Raw genomic sequence first — 18,419 nt, forward strand, 5'->3', positions numbered from 1 at the left:
GAGACAAATTAGAGAGAGAGAGAGAGTGACTTGAAAGACAGAAAAGATTCATCAAAGCCCTGAATCGAGGGCGCGTTTGGGAACTCCACCGACTCTTCCTTCTCTCTCTCTCTCTCTACATATATCTTTCTTCTTCATCTTTATCTCTCTCTCCAACACCGTTCAAATCAGGTACCTCTCTCTCTCTCTCTCTCTCTCTCTCTCTCTGTTTAGCTCCGCTTTTTTTTTTTTGGTTAGAAAACCCTTATATCTGTGTAAATTTATTGTTAGTTGATAGGACTAGTTCTAGACTCGAATGTAGAAAAGGGAAAAAAACCCATTAAGCACAGCCCTAGTTTTATTATGATTATTGCTTTTGTGGATTGATTTATAGTAACATGAAGTAGATATAAATTTATATATATTGTTGTAGATATGGCATTTGATCAGAACTCTATTCCCCAAGATCTACGGCCGTTAAACGTAGCTAGAAGTATAGCAGAAGAGCCACGCATTGCACCTGCGCCGGCTGCTTCTGCTTCTACAGTTAGAAACATAGAAGGGTTTTTCCCCAACCCGCCTCTGGAGGCCGGGAGCCCCGGTTCCATACCCGTTTTTTATCCTGCTGGGACAGTGTCCGAAGCCGGGTTTTTTGGTTTGGGGTATGGAAATGGGGCTCTGGGTGTTGCCATGTGGGGCCCTCGCATGCCCGTGACTTCGGTGGGGCATCCTGGTGCTGTTGGTTTTGGGTTTGGTTATAATCCCAATTTGGGCAATCGGGTTGGTGGCAATGCTGTTGATCTTGCTAGTGGTGCTATGGTGGCTACTGGGACTGGGTATAGTGTGAATTTGGGCAATCGGGTTGGTGGCAATGGAGCGGATCAGGTTGGCGGTGATATGGCAACTGGGAATGGTTATAATGTGAATTTGACCAATAGGGTTGGTGGCAGTGGTGTGGATCAGGTTGGCAGTGATATGGCAACTGGGTTTGGTTACAATCCCAATTTAGGAAGTAGGATTAGTGGCAATGCCAATGATCATACTGGGAATAGTTTAGCTGCTGGTTATGGTTATAGTTCCAATTTGGGCAACCGGGGTGCTGGCAGTGGGGCTGATCAGGTAAGTGATGAGGGTGGCGATGATTCAGTGTCGGGGAAGAAAGTAAAGTTTTTGTGCAGTTTTGGGGGAAAGATTTTGCCCAGACCAAGCGATGGGATGTTGAGATACGTTGGAGGACAGACAAGAATCATTAGTGTTAGGAGAGATGTGAGCTTTAGTGAGCTGATGCAAAAGATGGTGGATACTTATGGGCAACCTGTGGCTATCAAATACCAGCTCCCTGATGAGGATCTTGATGCATTGGTGTCTGTTTCGTGCCCTGAAGATCTTGATAACATGATGGATGAGTTTGAGAAATTGGTTGAGAGGTCTTCGGATGGATCTAAGTTAAGGCTGTTTTTGTTTTCTGCTTCAGAACTTGATCCTTCTGGTATAGTACAGTTGGGGGATTTACTTGATAGTGGGCAGAGATATGTTGATGCAGTGAATGGGTTAACAGATGGAGTTGGTGGTGGAATCAAGAGGAAGGGAAGCATGGCGAGTGCTTCTTCAACCCAAAATTCTGATTTTAGTGGGACTGAAGCTGTTGATAGCTTGGGCCCTGGTCAAGGTGATGTTAATGGACCTTCATCAACTGGCATGTTATCGCCTAGAGGAAATTTAGCTACTTCTAATGACACTGCTCCAAGATTAATGTGTGTAGATCCCAACCCTGCAGTTTATACAGATGCCTCTTCAGTCCCATTAGGCATTCCTGTGGTTAAGTCTGGCCCTCCCCAAACTTCATCTTCTCAGCCCGAGGTTGAGTTAGAAAGGTCCGTGCCTATTACTGTATCACAGCTGCAATTGGGGCTGCAGCAAACTGGAATGGACATTCCAACTTCTGGAACTTATTTGCAGGCTTATGTTGATCCTCACCAAGAAGTTAAGAAGCATGCAGATTATCTGCAGCCTCCTCCTCAAATGGGGTTCCCAAATCATCAGCTGTTGGGGACTTCAGGGTCTTTATACACCCAACAGCACTTCCATGACGGCGCTGGTGGCATTACTCCCCATCAGTATGTTCCTGCGGTGCACATGACCATGACTCCTGCATCATCTCATGTCAGTATAAGACCAAATATGATTCAGCCAATGGTGCAACCACAACAAACTCGATTGGATCATTATGCTGATGAAACCAAATTTGGACCAAGGGTTGTCCAGGTTCCCGTTGAGCAGAGCTACAATACATATCAAGTTCAGGCCCCATCTGCAACTGTAGGATATGGCTGGCATCAGGTTCCAGTGCCTGAGCATGTAATTTTCTCTGATAGATTGGGACCTCATCAGCAGGTAATGTATACTGAAAAAGGCCTAAGGTTTGAGGACTGTTATATGTGTCAAAAAGCATTGCCTCATGCACATTCTGATACTTTGGTACAGGATCAAAGAGACTCAGGTGCAAGTTGTGTGTCTAATTCTAACTCAATTCATCATAGTCTCCGTTTGGAGGAAAATATGAGGGCTCAGCCAATGAACAGGGTTATGGTAACTGGAGCCTTGGGGGAAGGCATTGTAGATCAGAAAGTTGGGGCTCAACCCATGGTCCTTGGTCAGGTGGATACTCAAGTTGGGATAACTCAATCAGACACAACTGCATTTACTCAAAGTCTGGAGACACAGAATGAAAATGAGAGGACTATTCTCCAAAAGGCAGATGATCTTGATAAACCTCGGATTTCAGCTCCCTTGAGTGTGATCGGTAGGGCAGGTGATGTACAGTCATCTTATGCTGCATTCATAGGCACTGCACCTCAGTCTTACCTAGATGATGCTGTCCAGCAGCATTCAGTGCCAGCCCAATACCAGGTTAAAAAGGATGCCTTAGCAAATAAACCCATTAATGGTGATATAGCGTCAGCTGCAGGTGCACCAGTTCAAAATTCAGAACGTATATTTCAGGAGTCTCCAAAAGAATATCCTAACAAACATCCTGGCATTCTTCCAAAAGAAGACACTGCAGACACTTATTTTTCCTATGATCAGCTGAGACCAATTGATGGGAGGATGGATTCCCTCAGAATATCCCCTTCTGAAACTTATAATAATGAGCACAGCAAGGCACCTCTTGATAAAATTAGAAAGGAAGACAGCTTTGATCACAAACCACAGCAAGTTACAGGGAAGGAGGTGCTTCTAGATAATACTTGTGGCAAACCCAAATTAGTTTTTGAGACAAATCACAATAAACCATCTGAAGGTATGCCTTGTCCCTCTACAGAAGTTTCCTATGTGCATAGTTCTCAAGCATTGGAGTCCTATGAGGTGGTTCAACCTGCTATTTGGGCTAATCCTGAATCATACTCTCAATCAAATGTTGGTATTCATAACTTCGATCCTGAGGAAATTCATTATGGCAACCCTGTATTATCTGGTGTTGAGTCTTCTCATCTAACTGATAGAATTTCAGCCCCTGCTGAGCTGAAGGATGACACTTCACGTATCCAGCCCAAGATGGTACCAGTTGGTGCGGAAGCCTTCCCCTCAAGTAATAATACACTGTCTTCTTTATCTCCATCTGGTAGAACTGGAGATGTTCAAGATTCATCAAGCTCACTTTTCAGCAATCAGGATCCTTGGACTCTGCGCCATGATACTTATTTTCCACCTCCAAGACCAAACAAAGTTCTGCCCAAAAAAGAAGCCTTTGCTAATAGGGATCCATTTGGTGAGAGCCGTTTGGGCAATACTGGGGAACTAAATACAGAAGTACGCCTGGAGGATGGACTTCACCAGTCGCTGGGCAATCAGAACAAGGATTTCCATTCAGAGCATTCTAGGTCTTCTAAAGGTCAGTAATATGTTAATTTGCTTGTGTAATTAATTAATTACTATATAATGTTTGTTTGCAGAGGTTTTTTTTTTTTTTTACTGGCTTTATATGTCAAAGGCTCAGCAGAGGAACAGATTAAGCAAGATCTTCAAGCTGTTGCTGAGGGAGTAGCTGCTACTGTTCTTCACTCAGCTACATCTTCCAATCCTGACTTGCATGATAGAAATGAGTCTGAAGCTATTCAAGATGGAGATAATCAAAATAGCAGTGTCGACATGCAGCGCAAAGCTAAAGCTGAGGTCATTTACTTCCTTCTTCTTCTTTTATTTTTTTTACTTTCAGCGGGGTGGGGTGGGGGGGGGGGGGGAGATTATTTTACTTGTTGGTTTCTTTGTTTCTCTATTTATTTTTTCTTTTGCCTTGTTTATTTCAGGATGTCAAGAACAAACTGCCGGATAAGGCACACCTTGGTTTTCCAGTATCAGATGGCATTGGCCGCTTGCAGGTTGAAATTTTGGTTTTGCATTTTTATTGAAATTATATTTCTGTTTTGCTAAATTGGCCTCTTATCCCATGCCGCAATTGTTGGCAGATTATAAAAAACAGTGACCTTGAAGAGCTGAGAGAATTGGGTTCTGGCACCTTTGGCACTGTTTATCATGGAAAATGGAGGGGTACTGACGTTGCAATCAAACGGATAAATGATAGGTGTTTTGCTGGGAAGCCTTCAGAACAAGAGCGGATGGTTGGTGTATTTTTATTGTAATAGGTTCCAATGTAGCTTCCCCCCCCCCCCCCCCTTTTTTTTTTCAGCTTGCTTATTAATTCACTACATTTTGGTCTATGGATTCAGAGAGATGATTTCTGGAATGAGGCAATCAAGCTTGCTGACTTGCACCATCCCAATGTGTTAGCTTTCTATGGTGTTGTGCTTGATGGCCCTGGAGGTTCTGTGGCAACAGTGACAGAGTATATGGTTAATGGTTCTTTAAGAAATGCATTGCAGAAAAATGAAAAGTAATGTATTTTTTCCTTCCTCTTTTTTTGTCCTTTGTGGCTTGGCCTTGTGTCATTTTCAAGGTTATGTAAAATTGACACACAAGTGATTATGTCAGGAATCTTGACAAGCGTAAGCGCCTCTTGATTGCAATGGACGTGGCCTTTGGAATGGAGTACTTGCATGCAAAGAATATAGTGCATTTTGATTTGAAAAGCGACAATTTACTGGTCAATCTCCGAGACTCTCACCGCCCAATATGTAAGGTTAGTGAATCGGCCTGATTTCTTTACAACCTCATTCTGGTCCATTTTCTGAGTTCAAAATGTGCTGAATTATTGTTCTAATATCACCTTGTTGTCAAATAAACAAAGACCATATAACTTATGATTAAGTTGGCAAGGTACCACCTTGTTTCTTTATATGTCAACCAATTTCATGTTCTCTAGTAGTTAGTTGTTCATAAGAGCCATCTTCTCTAGATTCTCTACTTACCCTTTATGGGAAATCCACAAGCACATATTGATATCGGCTTATATATTACAATATAATCTGGAGAAATTTCTTATGTTAATATATGTAATTTACAATATTTGCAATGATGAGCATAGAAATTATGCATTATGGATGCTTTTTTTTCTAAAATTTCGTGTGTCAAACACTTAAAGGTCTGTGTCCGTATACTGGTTCATTACATAAATTCACCCTCATGTACATTTTGAGGATATTATGTATTTGATCACAAAGCTTATTCACAGTCATTATTATTCAAAATTGTTTTATTATCTATGGTTCTTATGTGTGCAAGCTTAAACTCAATGACATAGGACAAATTGCGAAATTTCTCTGCGTGCTTGTGGTGGGTTTAGGATGAGAAGAATTTGTGGATCTAGGTTCTAAAATTGTCAAAGGGTTTGAAGCACCTATGTTGACCACTCCAAACATGAGCAATTGAATATCTAGAATGAGTATACAGTTTTTTTCCTCACGTTGAGTTGCAGTCATCATTTATTGTCATTGTCAAAATATTTTCATCTCCCCCAACTAATACTAGGATTGTTGTTTCTGAGAGTTGAGCTGGTTGAGTTAAAATATTGATTATCTAGTAGTCCACTACATAGATTTTTACCATCCCTTTGTTTATTTATTTTCTTTTTTGTTCTCCAACAACTGCAGTTGCACAAATCATCTACTTTTAAATTGGTAAACATGCCCATTGAATACCTAATCTACTGATTGTGGGTGTTAGCCCATCCATATATATAAATATGTGTGTGTATATATATATATATATTTTTTTTTTTCATTATTTGGTCCTCTATGTTCCTTTTTTTCTTTATGTTTTTGTTAAATGAAATTTGGAAGTTGGAACATTATGAATTGAATTTAATGGTCATTTGCCCATAGTCAAGTTGCATACCTTGCTTCTTTTACGCACATTTTGTTGAATATTTTTTTAAAGTAGTTCCTAGAAAATTCATCTTTCAATAACTTGGTAAATCCTAGTTATTAAAAAGATTAATGACTATAACATTACTTTGAAAGGAATCACTTCTTTTAAATGATAAGTGAATTAAAACTTTAAAAGATATGTCAATGAGTGCTGACATGTGATGATTCTGTCACATGCCTGTTAGTCGTGTTTTAGAAATTTCAGTTTCTGTAATTTTGATTTAAAGCATGCTTTCTGTAATTCACTTATAACTAATGCTCATTGGAAATGGAACTTGGTAGCTCTAGGTCCCATGTGCGTCAGATATCCAACCCAACCAAGTCGCTAATTTGTTAATTCTAAAACTAATTTTGAACAGTTCAATCTCAAATTAGGGTATTGGATCTATTGATTGCAAAAGTTTATAGTTTAGGGTAGATATTGCAAATCCTATAATTTAGGATAGATAGCAACAATTAAGAGAATTAACCCTCAATATAAGTCACAATATATGACCAGATTTTTAACTCCAAGGGATAGCATAACCAGTTGGGGACTATGCATCATTAAGTGGAGGTCACTAATTCTAACCTCCTGTTGGAACCAAAACTTACTAATAATAATAAAAAATAATAAAATAATAAAAAATTTTCAGACCAGATTTTTACTTGTTAATTTTTTGAGGTTTTTTTTTTAGCTTTCTTTTTTAGTTGGCAGTACTGTATTGTTGTATTTGGCACGTCTGATATTTTGTTTATATGTTCATTTCAACTGCCTGCCATTCTCTGAGTTTTCATTAATTTGAGAGAGTGATTTTAAACTTACGTTTCTTGGAACCAGGTTGGTGACTTGGGCCTATCCAAGGTAAAATGTCAGACACTGATCTCAGGTGGTGTTCGGGGAACACTTCCTTGGATGGCACCAGAGCTTTTGAATGGTAGCAGTAGTCTTGTTTCTGAAAAGGTTTATGCTCTACTTTTTCATTTATTCATCCTCTATAATAATCCCTCTCTCACTCACTGAATTTGACATTTGTGCTTGAAAATTTGTTTTGTAATAGGTTGATGTATTTTCATTTGGTATCGTATTATGGGAACTCCTTACTGGAGAAGAGCCTTATGCAGATTTGCACTATGGGGCTATCATAGGTAATCTTCAACTTGTATTCAATCACATTGATAATTGGTTATCTTCCCTTTTGGTTGAATCAGAATTTGAGATGCTGATAATAGTTGCAATTACAATTCAGGGGGTATTGTGAGCAACACATTGCGACCACCTATACCAGAATCTTGTGACTCAGATTGGAGATCACTGATGGAGAAATGTTGGTCAGCAGAGCCATCAGAAAGACCAAGCTTCACTGAAATTGCAAATGAGTTACGTTCTATGGAAGCAAAGCTTCCTCCCAAAGGACAAAACCAACAGCAGCAACTCCCCCCCTCCACACAGTCTCAAGTTCAGAAATGATCATGGGCAAGCCGCTTCCACTTGGAGTCTCTCCCCTTGGGCTAGAGGCCTGTGTCTCAGGCTGTTGGAAGATAAGTGATGTCTTGTGCTTGAATGTAACAAGGAAGATCGTCTTACTGTCTATGGTTAGAAATTTTTTAGTGGTTACAAGTTTTCAGTTTTTTAGGTCTAGTTTCCTGATGTATGTGCTGCTGTACATTTCTTCTGTCATTTTTGTGTTACCAAAACCCTATTAGATCATTAGTAATTTGGGTATGATTGGCGCCAATGCTTTGTTTGAGCTCCTGCTCCCCTTAAGGATGGGTGTAATATTTTCTTTTTCAAATTCTCTTGGCTCAAATTTTGAGGAATCTCTACATGATCACCTATCCATAATTATGAATTAGGATTCTTTAAGAGTTATTACGGTAATCAAGAGGCTGTTTGGTAACGTTGTTCTAGTAACGTTTTTAGTATTTTTTTGGAAATACGTGTAGGTGAAAAAGTGTGTAGAAATGTGTAATGTTGTTTGAAAACTAAAAACATGTGTTTAAACACATGTACCAAACGGCCCTCAATATTCTGATTTCTCAATATTCTTTAGGGTAATTGTTAATAAACTATTTTAGGAAGGTTTTGACACCACTATCAAGAGGAGCAATTCTTAGGTACTTTCAATGTACGGAGAATGGTACTCACTCATCTCATATTCATGGTGGAGTCTACTTATTAAATTTATGGTAGGGTTTACTATGAATGTGAGAGGAGTGAACACCATTTAACTATACTTAGGGAATATCTAAGAATTTTTCTCAAGAGAAATATAAAAGGCCAATAAAAAAATATAATTAATTTTTTTTTTCTAAAAAAAGTGTTTGAAAAATATTTTTTAAAATTAACGCTCTTAACTTTTCCCGTAATCCACTAATGCTACTATTGTAGTCTAAACCCTTTATACCATGCATTTTGTGCTCAAGGAGGTACCACTCAAGGGCGGAGCTACTTAGCTTCTTGGCCCCCCCAAAATTTTTATTATTTTCCTTTGAGTATATAAAAAAAAGACATGGGCCTCTCCAAGAATTAAATCCGGCCCCCCAAATTATTTTCAACAACCAGTTCAATACAACTTCAAATAAAACAAAAATATTTGTCCATATTTAGCCCAGTTGGCCAACCCAAAATCCTTAATTATACAAAATTCTTCTGCTCTAAACTAAAGGTACTTCTAGCCTAGCCCAACCCCAAATCTGAAATCCCTAATCCTAATCAAACAAAAATCACCTTTCGCTTCTGCCTAAATTCCTAGTCTTCATGCAGTCACACCTTTGTGCTCTGCTTGACGGCCTCAATTCATGCTGCCTGAATTCCCAGTCCTCACGTCATGCGGTCATGCCTCTTCGACTCACCGTGACGCTGTAGCTCCACTAGCCGCTAACCTCACCTAGCCTTTATCGCTCAACCTTAAATCCTAAAGCCGTCACCTCAATTCCTCAAGGTATCTCATTCAGTCATTCTCATCTCAGTTCTCTCTCTTTTTCTCTAGAACTGAACTAAATACTAAATAGCATAATAGAAATATCAAGTATGTGTATGTGATATCTTTTGCCAATAAAACAATTTATATTAATTTGACTTTATCTTTTTATGTTTATTGTTATTGGATTCTTTATTCTTGACCCACTGGCTTTATGACTCATCCTTTTTGGCTTTTGGGTTGTTTGTCTCTTGAGTGGGTCCGGGTGGGGTGAGGGCCATGAGACTGTGTAAGAATGAATTTTATATAATAATTTATTATATCTCTGTTCCAAGTTAGTTTATCATTTTTTGAATTGATTTTTTTTTTTTGGGGATTGAAATTAGGTGCCAATTAATGAGCAAATGCATTTTTTAAAGAAAAAGTTGTATGTCATTCAAAACTTAGGTAATCTGTAGAAACAAATATTGATACTTCAATGTCTGATGAGCGTCCCTCCAAATGTTTATCTCATAACAGGTCCATATCAACCTAGAAACATAGAGTATCTATACAAAGGACTGAAAAATTGGTTAAATTATATTTTAGTATATCTCTACTACAACTCGGCCCTCCAAGTAATTATTTTTGGCTACGCCTCTAATACCACTTGTATTAAGATGTTCAGTTATTAAATTACTTAGATGAATGCCACAATTGTAGCCCTTCCCCGTGCATTTTGTGCTTGGGGGAGGTAGCACTTGGACCGAGATGTTCAGTTATTAAATTCTTTGTTGGTGATAAGAATGAGGAAGCTATGGAGCTGGCGGTGGGCTATTGGTTTCAATGTGAGTTGAATTTGCTAATTTGGCTTTGGATTGTCTATTTAAAATTTTTTAATTGATGTGAATTTTTATTGGGCCACCTGGCCCACCTCTTATACCTTGCAAGAATTGCATATTCACCAATTGTAGGTGCTATGCTCTTGCCATATTGGGGGTAAGAGGTGAAGCCTTATTCTTTTGAAGTAATTGTATCATTGACCAATATGTATACACATAAAAAAGAAGAAGAAGAACGTGACATAAGGTTACCAATAAATTTAATGTAATTGCTATCATATGTGACAATTTTACTATCCACAGTGATGTCTTTAATAACCAGTGTGACTATATAAGGAATTTAAACCCAAAAAAAAAAAAAATAATAAAACAAGAAAAATAAACATTAAAAACTAACAAATAGAAAAAGAAAAAAAGAATGCGGTATAAAGCTACCAACAAATGTAATATAATTATTGTTATATGTAACGTTACTACTGATAACTATATGAGAAATTTAAAAACAACAAAACAAAAAGAGGAAATGCCAAAGCTATTCCAAATTTTGTTACAAAATTATTACAAAGTGACATGGCAATAAATATAATTGGTGTCACTTTAACAATATAATTAATAAATTAGCTCAAAAAAAAATGTATAAATTAACTTTTTGTGGTTGTTGACTATTGCTATTCAATATAACTTTATTATTAGATTTTTTTTTAAATAAAAAAAAGAATGTTATCTAAGGTTGCCAACAAAATAACAAATGTGATTTAGTTACTATCATATGTGACATAGTTATTTATGTGACTATCTATATTATTTTTTAAGCATTCCTATCAAATGGTAGTAATTATTATTACATTAAATTGATAGTAATTGCTATCATATAAATTATTAAAATATGAATAATGCTACCGACACAACCTATTTTACAATATTTTTACAAAATATTGATGTGGCCAATCTTTTATTGGTTTTTATTTAGGTCTGCTATTAATATCATTTTTTTATTTACCAATAATCACTCACCATATCAACAATTTATAAAAAATTTTGTAAAGTAATTTGTATATCTAGCATTATTCTTAAAATATTATTATTAAGTATTAATATCATATGATAGTAATTTTTTATGGTATATGATAGTAATTATTACATTACATTGTAATAATTTTTACCAGTTATAACTACATAATCTTCTCCAAAAAAAAATTATAACCACATAAATCTCTCCAAAAAAAAGCATAAAGCATTGAAAAAATAAAAGGAAATAGCATATGATCGCCTATTATACTAGTAGATTAAATTATTTCAATTTAGAAAAAAGAGAGATACTTTCCTCAACAAAATAAAATAAAAATAGAGATACCTTTTGAGTTTTGATCACTGCAATTGGGCTTTCTTTGTGAAATCGTTTTAGAAGCGTGTTTGATTAGTACTAGTCAACCTCAATTTTGAAGGCCCTGACATTGAACACGAAAGAGCAATCAATCCCGCGTTTTTATATTTCTTATTTTGTTGGTTTTTGCATATATATAATAAACCAATTATTAATGACAGTCTTGTTAAAGAAATAAATAGCAGCGTGCGATCGTAGAAAACGTGTAAGCATGAAAAACACGTACAAGTAAAATCCTAATACAACTTTGAAATAGGATTTCATATTCAATTTCCCTTGAAGATAGGATTGGCAACTCATATGGTAAACCCTTTAATTTTTTTTTTATTTTGAGGCTTCTCTAGTTTCTCATAAATCTCTCTCGCAAAACACACATACACAAACATGGCTGCCCTTTATGATGAAAAACCATTAAAGGAGAATGAAGATGGAGAAGCTATGTATGACGACTATGATGAAGATTCTGCTTCTGGGTCATGGTGTGGCTGTTTTCGGCTTTTGGGGTTCAGACCACAGAGGAAAAGAAATGACAACGAAAGCAAATATCTTTTGCAGCAAAAGGGAGAGCTAAGGGAATCATGGTGGAAGAATAAACTGAATAAGGTTAAGCAGGTAACGGAAGTATTAGCCGGGCCCAAGTGGAAGACTTTTGTGAGAAAGTTCAGCGGATTTGGGATTAACAAGAACAAGAAAGATAGGAACAAGTTTCAGTATGATCCAGAGAGTTATGCTCTTAATTTTGATGGTGGTTTTGATAGTGAGGAAGATGACCTGCTTCTTGGTTTTTCGTCGAGGTTTGCTGCTCCTATTCATAATCACGGAGAACAGCGGAGAATTGGACCAGGAAGGTGATGGTATTGTTTGTATAAATTTTTTTTGATGATTCGCTTCTCTTTGTACCGTTTTTTTTTTTCATAGAATATTATTGTCCGTCCATAATCTTTTATTTGTGTCTTTTTTTTGAATTTAGTTTTGTGTTTGATATTGTCATCTCGTTTTTCCATAAAATCTCTCATAGTTCCTTGTTCATCCGGTTGGAAGCTCATAATAATAATAATAATTATAATAATAACTAGTCTCTATACCATGCAATGCACCAGATAGTTACAAATGAATTAACTTTTTATAAGACGAAAAACATTATATACATATTTATTGAGAAATAACTATATTATGTCATTTTTTATAAGATGAAACAAATACATAAACTAATGTTTCTCCCTTACTATTCATTTTCTCAAAAAACAATTAACAGATATTCACAACATGAGGGAAGACATGACGTGACAAACATACTTATTGCCTCCTAGACATCAAATTTCAAAATGAAACATACATGATCCATATTTTCATATGCATATTTTCATATATCCAGATACTTTGATGTCCTATCTCAAAAAAAGATACTTTGATGTCAAACATGAATAAAAATATTTCTTTTAGCATTTACTTAATTTGTAGTTTGCATAAAAATCTCAACCATGTTGCCATAATGCATTAAAAAAAAAACATTATTCGTCATAGGGCTGTCCACGGGTCGGGCGGGTCGAGTTTGTGCCCAACCCGCAACCGACCCGTAAGAGATCGGGTAGGCAAGAATCCAACCTACAACTGACCCGTTAAGAGGGTTGGGTTTCATCGGGTGGGATCGGTTTCGGGTGAAGCCAAAACCCACCGGAAACCACCGAAAATCGGCGAGATCTCGCCCGATCCAGCCAAGATCTGGTGAGATCTAGCTGGATCTAGCAGAGATTTCATCAAATCCGATGATTTTTCCCCCAAATCGTGCTGAGAAGCGCTGGATCTTGTGTATTTATGCCGGATCTGATTGTTTAGGTCAACGAAATGTGCGAAATCAAGTTGAAAACTCGACAAAAAGCTAGAGAATTCGCCACAATGTTCATGCTTTTCGGGCGGGTCAAGTTTCACGAGTTTTGAAGGAGTGGACTCGAAACCGACCCACCAATGTCGGGTTTTGGAGCTCGAGACCCACATCCGACCATCGGAGCAATCAGATCAGGTGGAAGTGGGTCAGGTACGGGCAGTTTGGGTGGGTGGGTTGGACAACCCTAATTCATCATGTAAAACTTTAGTTTTTTTTTTTTTTTCTCTCTCTCTCTTAGAAGGATGTAAAACTTTAGTTAAGTCCATATATTACCTTTAAGGGAGGCAGTTAATAGTTGTATATTTAACTTCATAGGATCTATATATTACTAAATATTTTACAATTTTAAGTAAAATCTATATCAATAGAAACTGTCTAGAAATTAAATTGAATTAATCATTTTTTTTTAGAGAGAAAGCACCACTTATATTTTTGAAGTGAGAAAAAAAATAAATTTAAATTCTTGGTCAATCACATTGACCATCAATCAATTAATCATAACTCGATTCATGATCATATTTACCATATTTCATCATTTAAATCAAATTCAAATCTATAGAGGTGCAATTCATCCCTCTTAGAAGACTTTTTCTTCTAATGAAAGTAGGAGGAAAAAAAAAGTATAATTCAAAATTTTTCACAAACTTCAAAAAAAAAAATCTTACAAATCTCAAAGTTCATAAACATGTTATAACATAAAAAGAAAACCAAAAACTACCCTTAAGTTATGGAAACTCATTTATCACAAACCAAAGCAATATACTTTCTCATTAAAAAGTCAATCTTCTATAATAATACATAAAAGAATTTCAAAACACCGTCCCCAAAAAAAGCCAATCTAATTAATGCAAGCCTTGAAAATAAAAAAATTCCAATACCAACTACGCATGTATCTATAATTTGATTTTTATATTTTCTTTTAAATTTATCTGTCAACCTTACCTAATTTTGTAATTTCAAACTTAAAATATGCAATTCAATATTTCCAAGTGAAGATTCTCATTGGAAAAATCTAATAGTTATAAATCAAAACTTACAATTCGTAAAAGTATGATGTCAGGAGCATAAAAAAGCTTTGGATAAAGGTGTAATATATACCTTTTGATTTCTCAAGAATAATGCTATAAGAAATTGTAATGCATCCAAATGCTAATAATCACTATTATCTACCTATCACAAACTGTTGTTACAATCTAGAGTTTCTTTTCCATGAAATTGGTGAGATCATAGGAAAACAAACCAAAATTCTCATGCATATATATTCACTTTATAATCTAGCAAATAAATAAAAGAATTATATTAAAGATGAGAATAGGAGGAGGGGAAAAGAAACAACAAAACTATCCGTGCCCACTCCTCTTTTATTCAAACATGAACCACTCTTGCACAGTAAACGTCAAATATGGTGGAAATTAAACAAAACACCAAAACTACAACTTTATACTAGAAATACAACTTTTCATGCAAATTGAAAAATAAGGAGTTAAGGACTCCTAAATAGAAAAGCTAGTGACTTACCACAACATAATGACTCCAACTTGACCATCTGGTTTTCAGAGATAAGAAGTTGCTACAACGATTTTATGTTTAAAGTTTGTGGAGTATAATTATTATTATTATTTTTGATAACAAAATCCATACATCTTCAGGACTCTCGAGCTACATCCCAACATTGCCATTCCACGATTATTTTTTTTTTCATAAAGAAGGCTCTGCATTTGAGTCGTGAGAAAACAAAAGAGAGAAATAGATAGGGGCAAGTGGGCAACATGAAGAGAGGAGTGACTGTGTGAAGGAAGATTGGAGGGGAAGAGAAAAAAAAAATCAGAATTTTTGTTTTTTTTAAATAACGCTGACGTGGAAATTTATGGTTGTTTGATGGATTAAATAATTTTGAAGAGTTTGAGACGACAAGTTTGATAGTCAGCATGCTTGAGTATGGCGTTCAAGAATTACGGGTTCAGTCTTATAAATATATATATATATATATATATATATATATATATATATATATATATATACACATATATATAATTTTTTTTTTTTTTTTTTTGTAAATTAAGGGTTCAATATTGTTAGGATTTTTTTTTTCTTTCGAGAAGAAAAACCTCAAACTTTCATTAAAAAAACTTAGTTATGATCGGCAATAAAAACATCATGTGAAAGTGTGAAGGAACATCTTTTATACATACTAATAAACTTCTAACATTTTTTGGATGTTTAACTAAGCTAGCTATGAGCTACGTAATTGTCTAATTTATGTATATGAGAAAAAGAAATATTATTGAGGGCCTTTATAGTGGACTAAACAGAAGTAAGAAGGTAAGTAAAGGAAGCAAATGACTCATCTTCACTTTTAAAGGCTTTGATTACCACCTCAGAATATCCTATCTCACTTTTAAAGGCTTCATAGAAATACCCATTGTTTTAGACTTTTAGCCTACTCACCTTTCAATCCCAAAAATGAATATTTGAGATATTGAAAACCAAGAATCCATATCCAATGAGTTTCACCACATTCAAACCTTCAGGATCTATTTTTAGTGCTAGAGGCTCAAGCTCTATTTGAATAGAGACTTCATGGAGGAAATCACTACATAATAAATCCAGAGGAACTGGGATTATTGCGATAGGAAGGCAAGCAAAGCGTTTGCAGAGAAGTTTTCCTTTGGTTTTCTCCATAATATTCAACTTGATTTGGTATATTGCTTATTTTTAATTTGTCGTGTTTGCTTTAATCATTAATTTGTTATTTCTACAAGTTTAATTAGATAGGGGTCTTAAGCTTAGATTTTTTTTTTTCTAAATATTATCTTAATTAAGTACTTAAATCAAGGTGTGATATTGCAAACATAATTGAATGTAATTCGCAAATGACTAAATAATTAATAGAAACTAAATGCGTAATTTAATTAAATCGATAAAAAATAATAAAGTATAAAACTAAATCAAGCAAAAAACTAAAATACTGCAAATAAACCTACTTGCCAACACAACTAAAATTAAGATAATTTTAACCTAATAGATGAGATTGCAAAGATAAAGTTGGAAGTCTTTTTCTTATTTCAAATGAATGCACTATTAATACTTGCAACTTGATAGTTAGGTATTGTCAGACATATGTTTAAAGCAGTGATTGCTAACAGTGACACTGTCGACAAATGTTAAAACCAAGATCCCAAGGTCCCTTTTCTCGTCTTCCTCTCTTATTCTTCTTCTTCTTCTTTTTATTATTTTTTTTATTATTATTATTATAAGCAAACCTTAGATATAATACTTTAGACACTGTTCCTTAGATACTCCTTTTAAAATTCTACCATCTGTCTAGCTACTTAAGTTTGCAAACGGCGTTAAATTGACCATCCGTGTCTTTCTTTTTTACTCTTCTTGTTTTTGCTAAAACCTAACCTGCCATAAGAGAAACAAGAAAAACCTCAAGTGTATCTCTCTCTCTCCCCAGAGAAAAAGAAAAGTTTCACTAAAAGAAATCCTCTATGGACGATTCCATCTGTTCAAATGACATTTGCAAACTTAAGTAGCTGAACAAGTGGTAGAATATTAAAAGAGGTACCTAAGGAACAGTATCTAAATTTTGCCCCATATATATATATATATATATATATATATATATATATATATATATATCTTTACTAAGGAAAAATCTCTCATGCACCAGGTGCATGAGACCAGCCTCTCACAAGTAGGTAGGCCCCACATGTCTTTTGTGAAAATTGCTTTATTATTGTGGCTTTGGTTTTAAATAATATTTTTGCTTTATGTTTTTTGCAATATACCATGAAGATCATGCCACAATCATAAAACATGTTAAATGCTTTTCATGTGAAATATGACCACATTTTTATGAGGATTTTTCATATACAAAATATATTTTAAATATAATTAAAAAAAAATTGTAAATTTTTATTGGCGTCATTTCTATCAAATACCTCAATTTATAGTGGGGAGTTCTCTTTTTTTAAATTTTAATTGAATAACATTTATATTTTGATAATTTTTTCATTTAAAAATATAATTTTCTTGCCTTTTGAGATGCAAGATTACTACTACTTATGTTTTTGTGTTCAACTTCTGCTAAGATTTTATTTTCAATTGGTAATATCACAAATTCACTTAATCTTCTTTGTGACATATTCTATCTTAAATATGATTTTATCAACTTTAATTTTAAATAACTTCTTTCCACAAATGCAATTGTATGATGTATTGTTAGTTATAATTTATAAGCATTAATTAGAAAGATCAAGATACTTTCTCAAAAAAAAAAAAAAAAAAAACAAAGAAAGATCAAGATACTGTTAGTTAATATTTCTCCCTAATTGCAGTAAAAAAAATCTAGTCTTTTTACATAACATTTATGTTAATTAGACTATTTTCATTTATGTACATATTTAAAATTTTAATTCTAAATAATCAATATTATTATAAGAGTTTGAATTTGGTAAGGATAAGATGTGAATCAACATTTTACTTAAAATTGAATATATCCTACCACACCTAATAACATTTCAATAAATTTTTAATTTGATTGGATTTATATATGGGTATTAGAATTGATTGAGTGTGGTTTTACTTATTCTTAAATATGTTATAAGATGATGTAACATATTGAAATTGGAGGGGTGAAACATGAGTTTTACTTACACCACTTCCTTACAGAATCTCTAGATATTGAATAATGAATTTTAATGATAAATTTTTTGAAAAAAAAAACTATTAATTCTAATTTTAATTTTAATAGAGAGAGAAAGAAAGATTAAAATTTTAGTGAGATTGAAAATTTTTAAAAATAATTTTTATTCATTACAATTTTTGGCTTTAATTAAAATTACTCTTTTTTTATTATTATATCTTATTTTAGTGGGCCAACTTTTCCATTTAGGGCCTTGGGCATCGCCTAAATGGCCTAATTGACCCACCCGTGACAGAATACCAAATCCTTTATTTCTTTGATATTTCGTTTCCCTATTCCTTCTATAATTCAGACTAAGGCTTCTACACAATATAAATAGAGACTTCAACCCCTAGTTTCTAAAAGATAGTTTCTTACTTGAAAAGATAGACTCTCTAGCGACCTCTCTCAAACACACATACACAAACACAAAC

At 34.6% G+C, this 18,419-nt stretch overlaps 2 protein-coding genes across 3 annotated transcripts; both read left to right on the forward strand.

The window, feature by feature from the left end:
- LOC142614385 (RAF-like serine/threonine-protein kinase 24) lies at positions 1-8,154 on the forward strand. 2 transcript variants are annotated; one of them, XM_075786922.1, is made up of 11 exons: positions 39-171; positions 413-2,373; positions 2,464-3,871; positions 3,971-4,152; positions 4,287-4,358; positions 4,446-4,598; positions 4,707-4,870; positions 4,969-5,116; positions 7,123-7,245; positions 7,343-7,430; positions 7,532-8,154. In XM_075786922.1, exons 2-11 carry the CDS (start codon positions 415-417, stop codon positions 7,750-7,752), a joined length of 4,518 nt encoding a protein of 1,505 aa, XP_075643037.1. In that variant the 5' UTR covers positions 39-171; positions 413-414; the 3' UTR covers positions 7,753-8,154. The 2 variants fall into 2 exon arrangements, with proteins under 2 accessions (XP_075643036.1, XP_075643037.1); XM_075786921.1 differs by having other exon boundaries at positions 1-171; positions 413-3,871.
- A 3,440-nt stretch (positions 8,155-11,594) lies between these two features.
- Positions 11,595-12,482, forward strand: LOC142622337 (uncharacterized). The gene has a single exon (XM_075795789.1). It carries the CDS (start codon positions 11,795-11,797, stop codon positions 12,260-12,262), a length of 468 nt encoding a protein of 155 aa, XP_075651904.1. The 5' UTR covers positions 11,595-11,794; the 3' UTR covers positions 12,263-12,482.
- The last annotated feature ends 5,937 nt before the right edge of the window (positions 12,483-18,419 follow it).

The sequence above is a fragment of the Castanea sativa genome, chromosome 1, assembly GCF_040712315.1.
Source record: "Castanea sativa cultivar Marrone di Chiusa Pesio chromosome 1, ASM4071231v1".
Taxonomy (NCBI): Eukaryota; Viridiplantae; Streptophyta; class Magnoliopsida; order Fagales; family Fagaceae; genus Castanea; species Castanea sativa.

Excerpts from the sequence above, each read along its gene's own strand:
- LOC142614385 (XM_075786921.1), top strand. The coding sequence starts at position 415 with ATGGCATTTGATCAGAACTCTATTCCCCAAGATCTACGGCCGTTAAAC. Across the intron at positions 4,599-4,706 it reads CTTCAGAACAAGAGCGGATG|AGAGATGATTTCTGGAATGA; the intron begins GTTGGTGTATTT and ends CTATGGATTCAG. Across the intron at positions 7,431-7,531 it reads GCACTATGGGGCTATCATAG|GGGGTATTGTGAGCAACACA; the intron begins GTAATCTTCAAC and ends ATTACAATTCAG.
- LOC142622337 (XM_075795789.1), top strand. The coding sequence starts at position 11,795 with ATGGCTGCCCTTTATGATGAAAAACCATTAAAGGAGAATGAAGATGGA.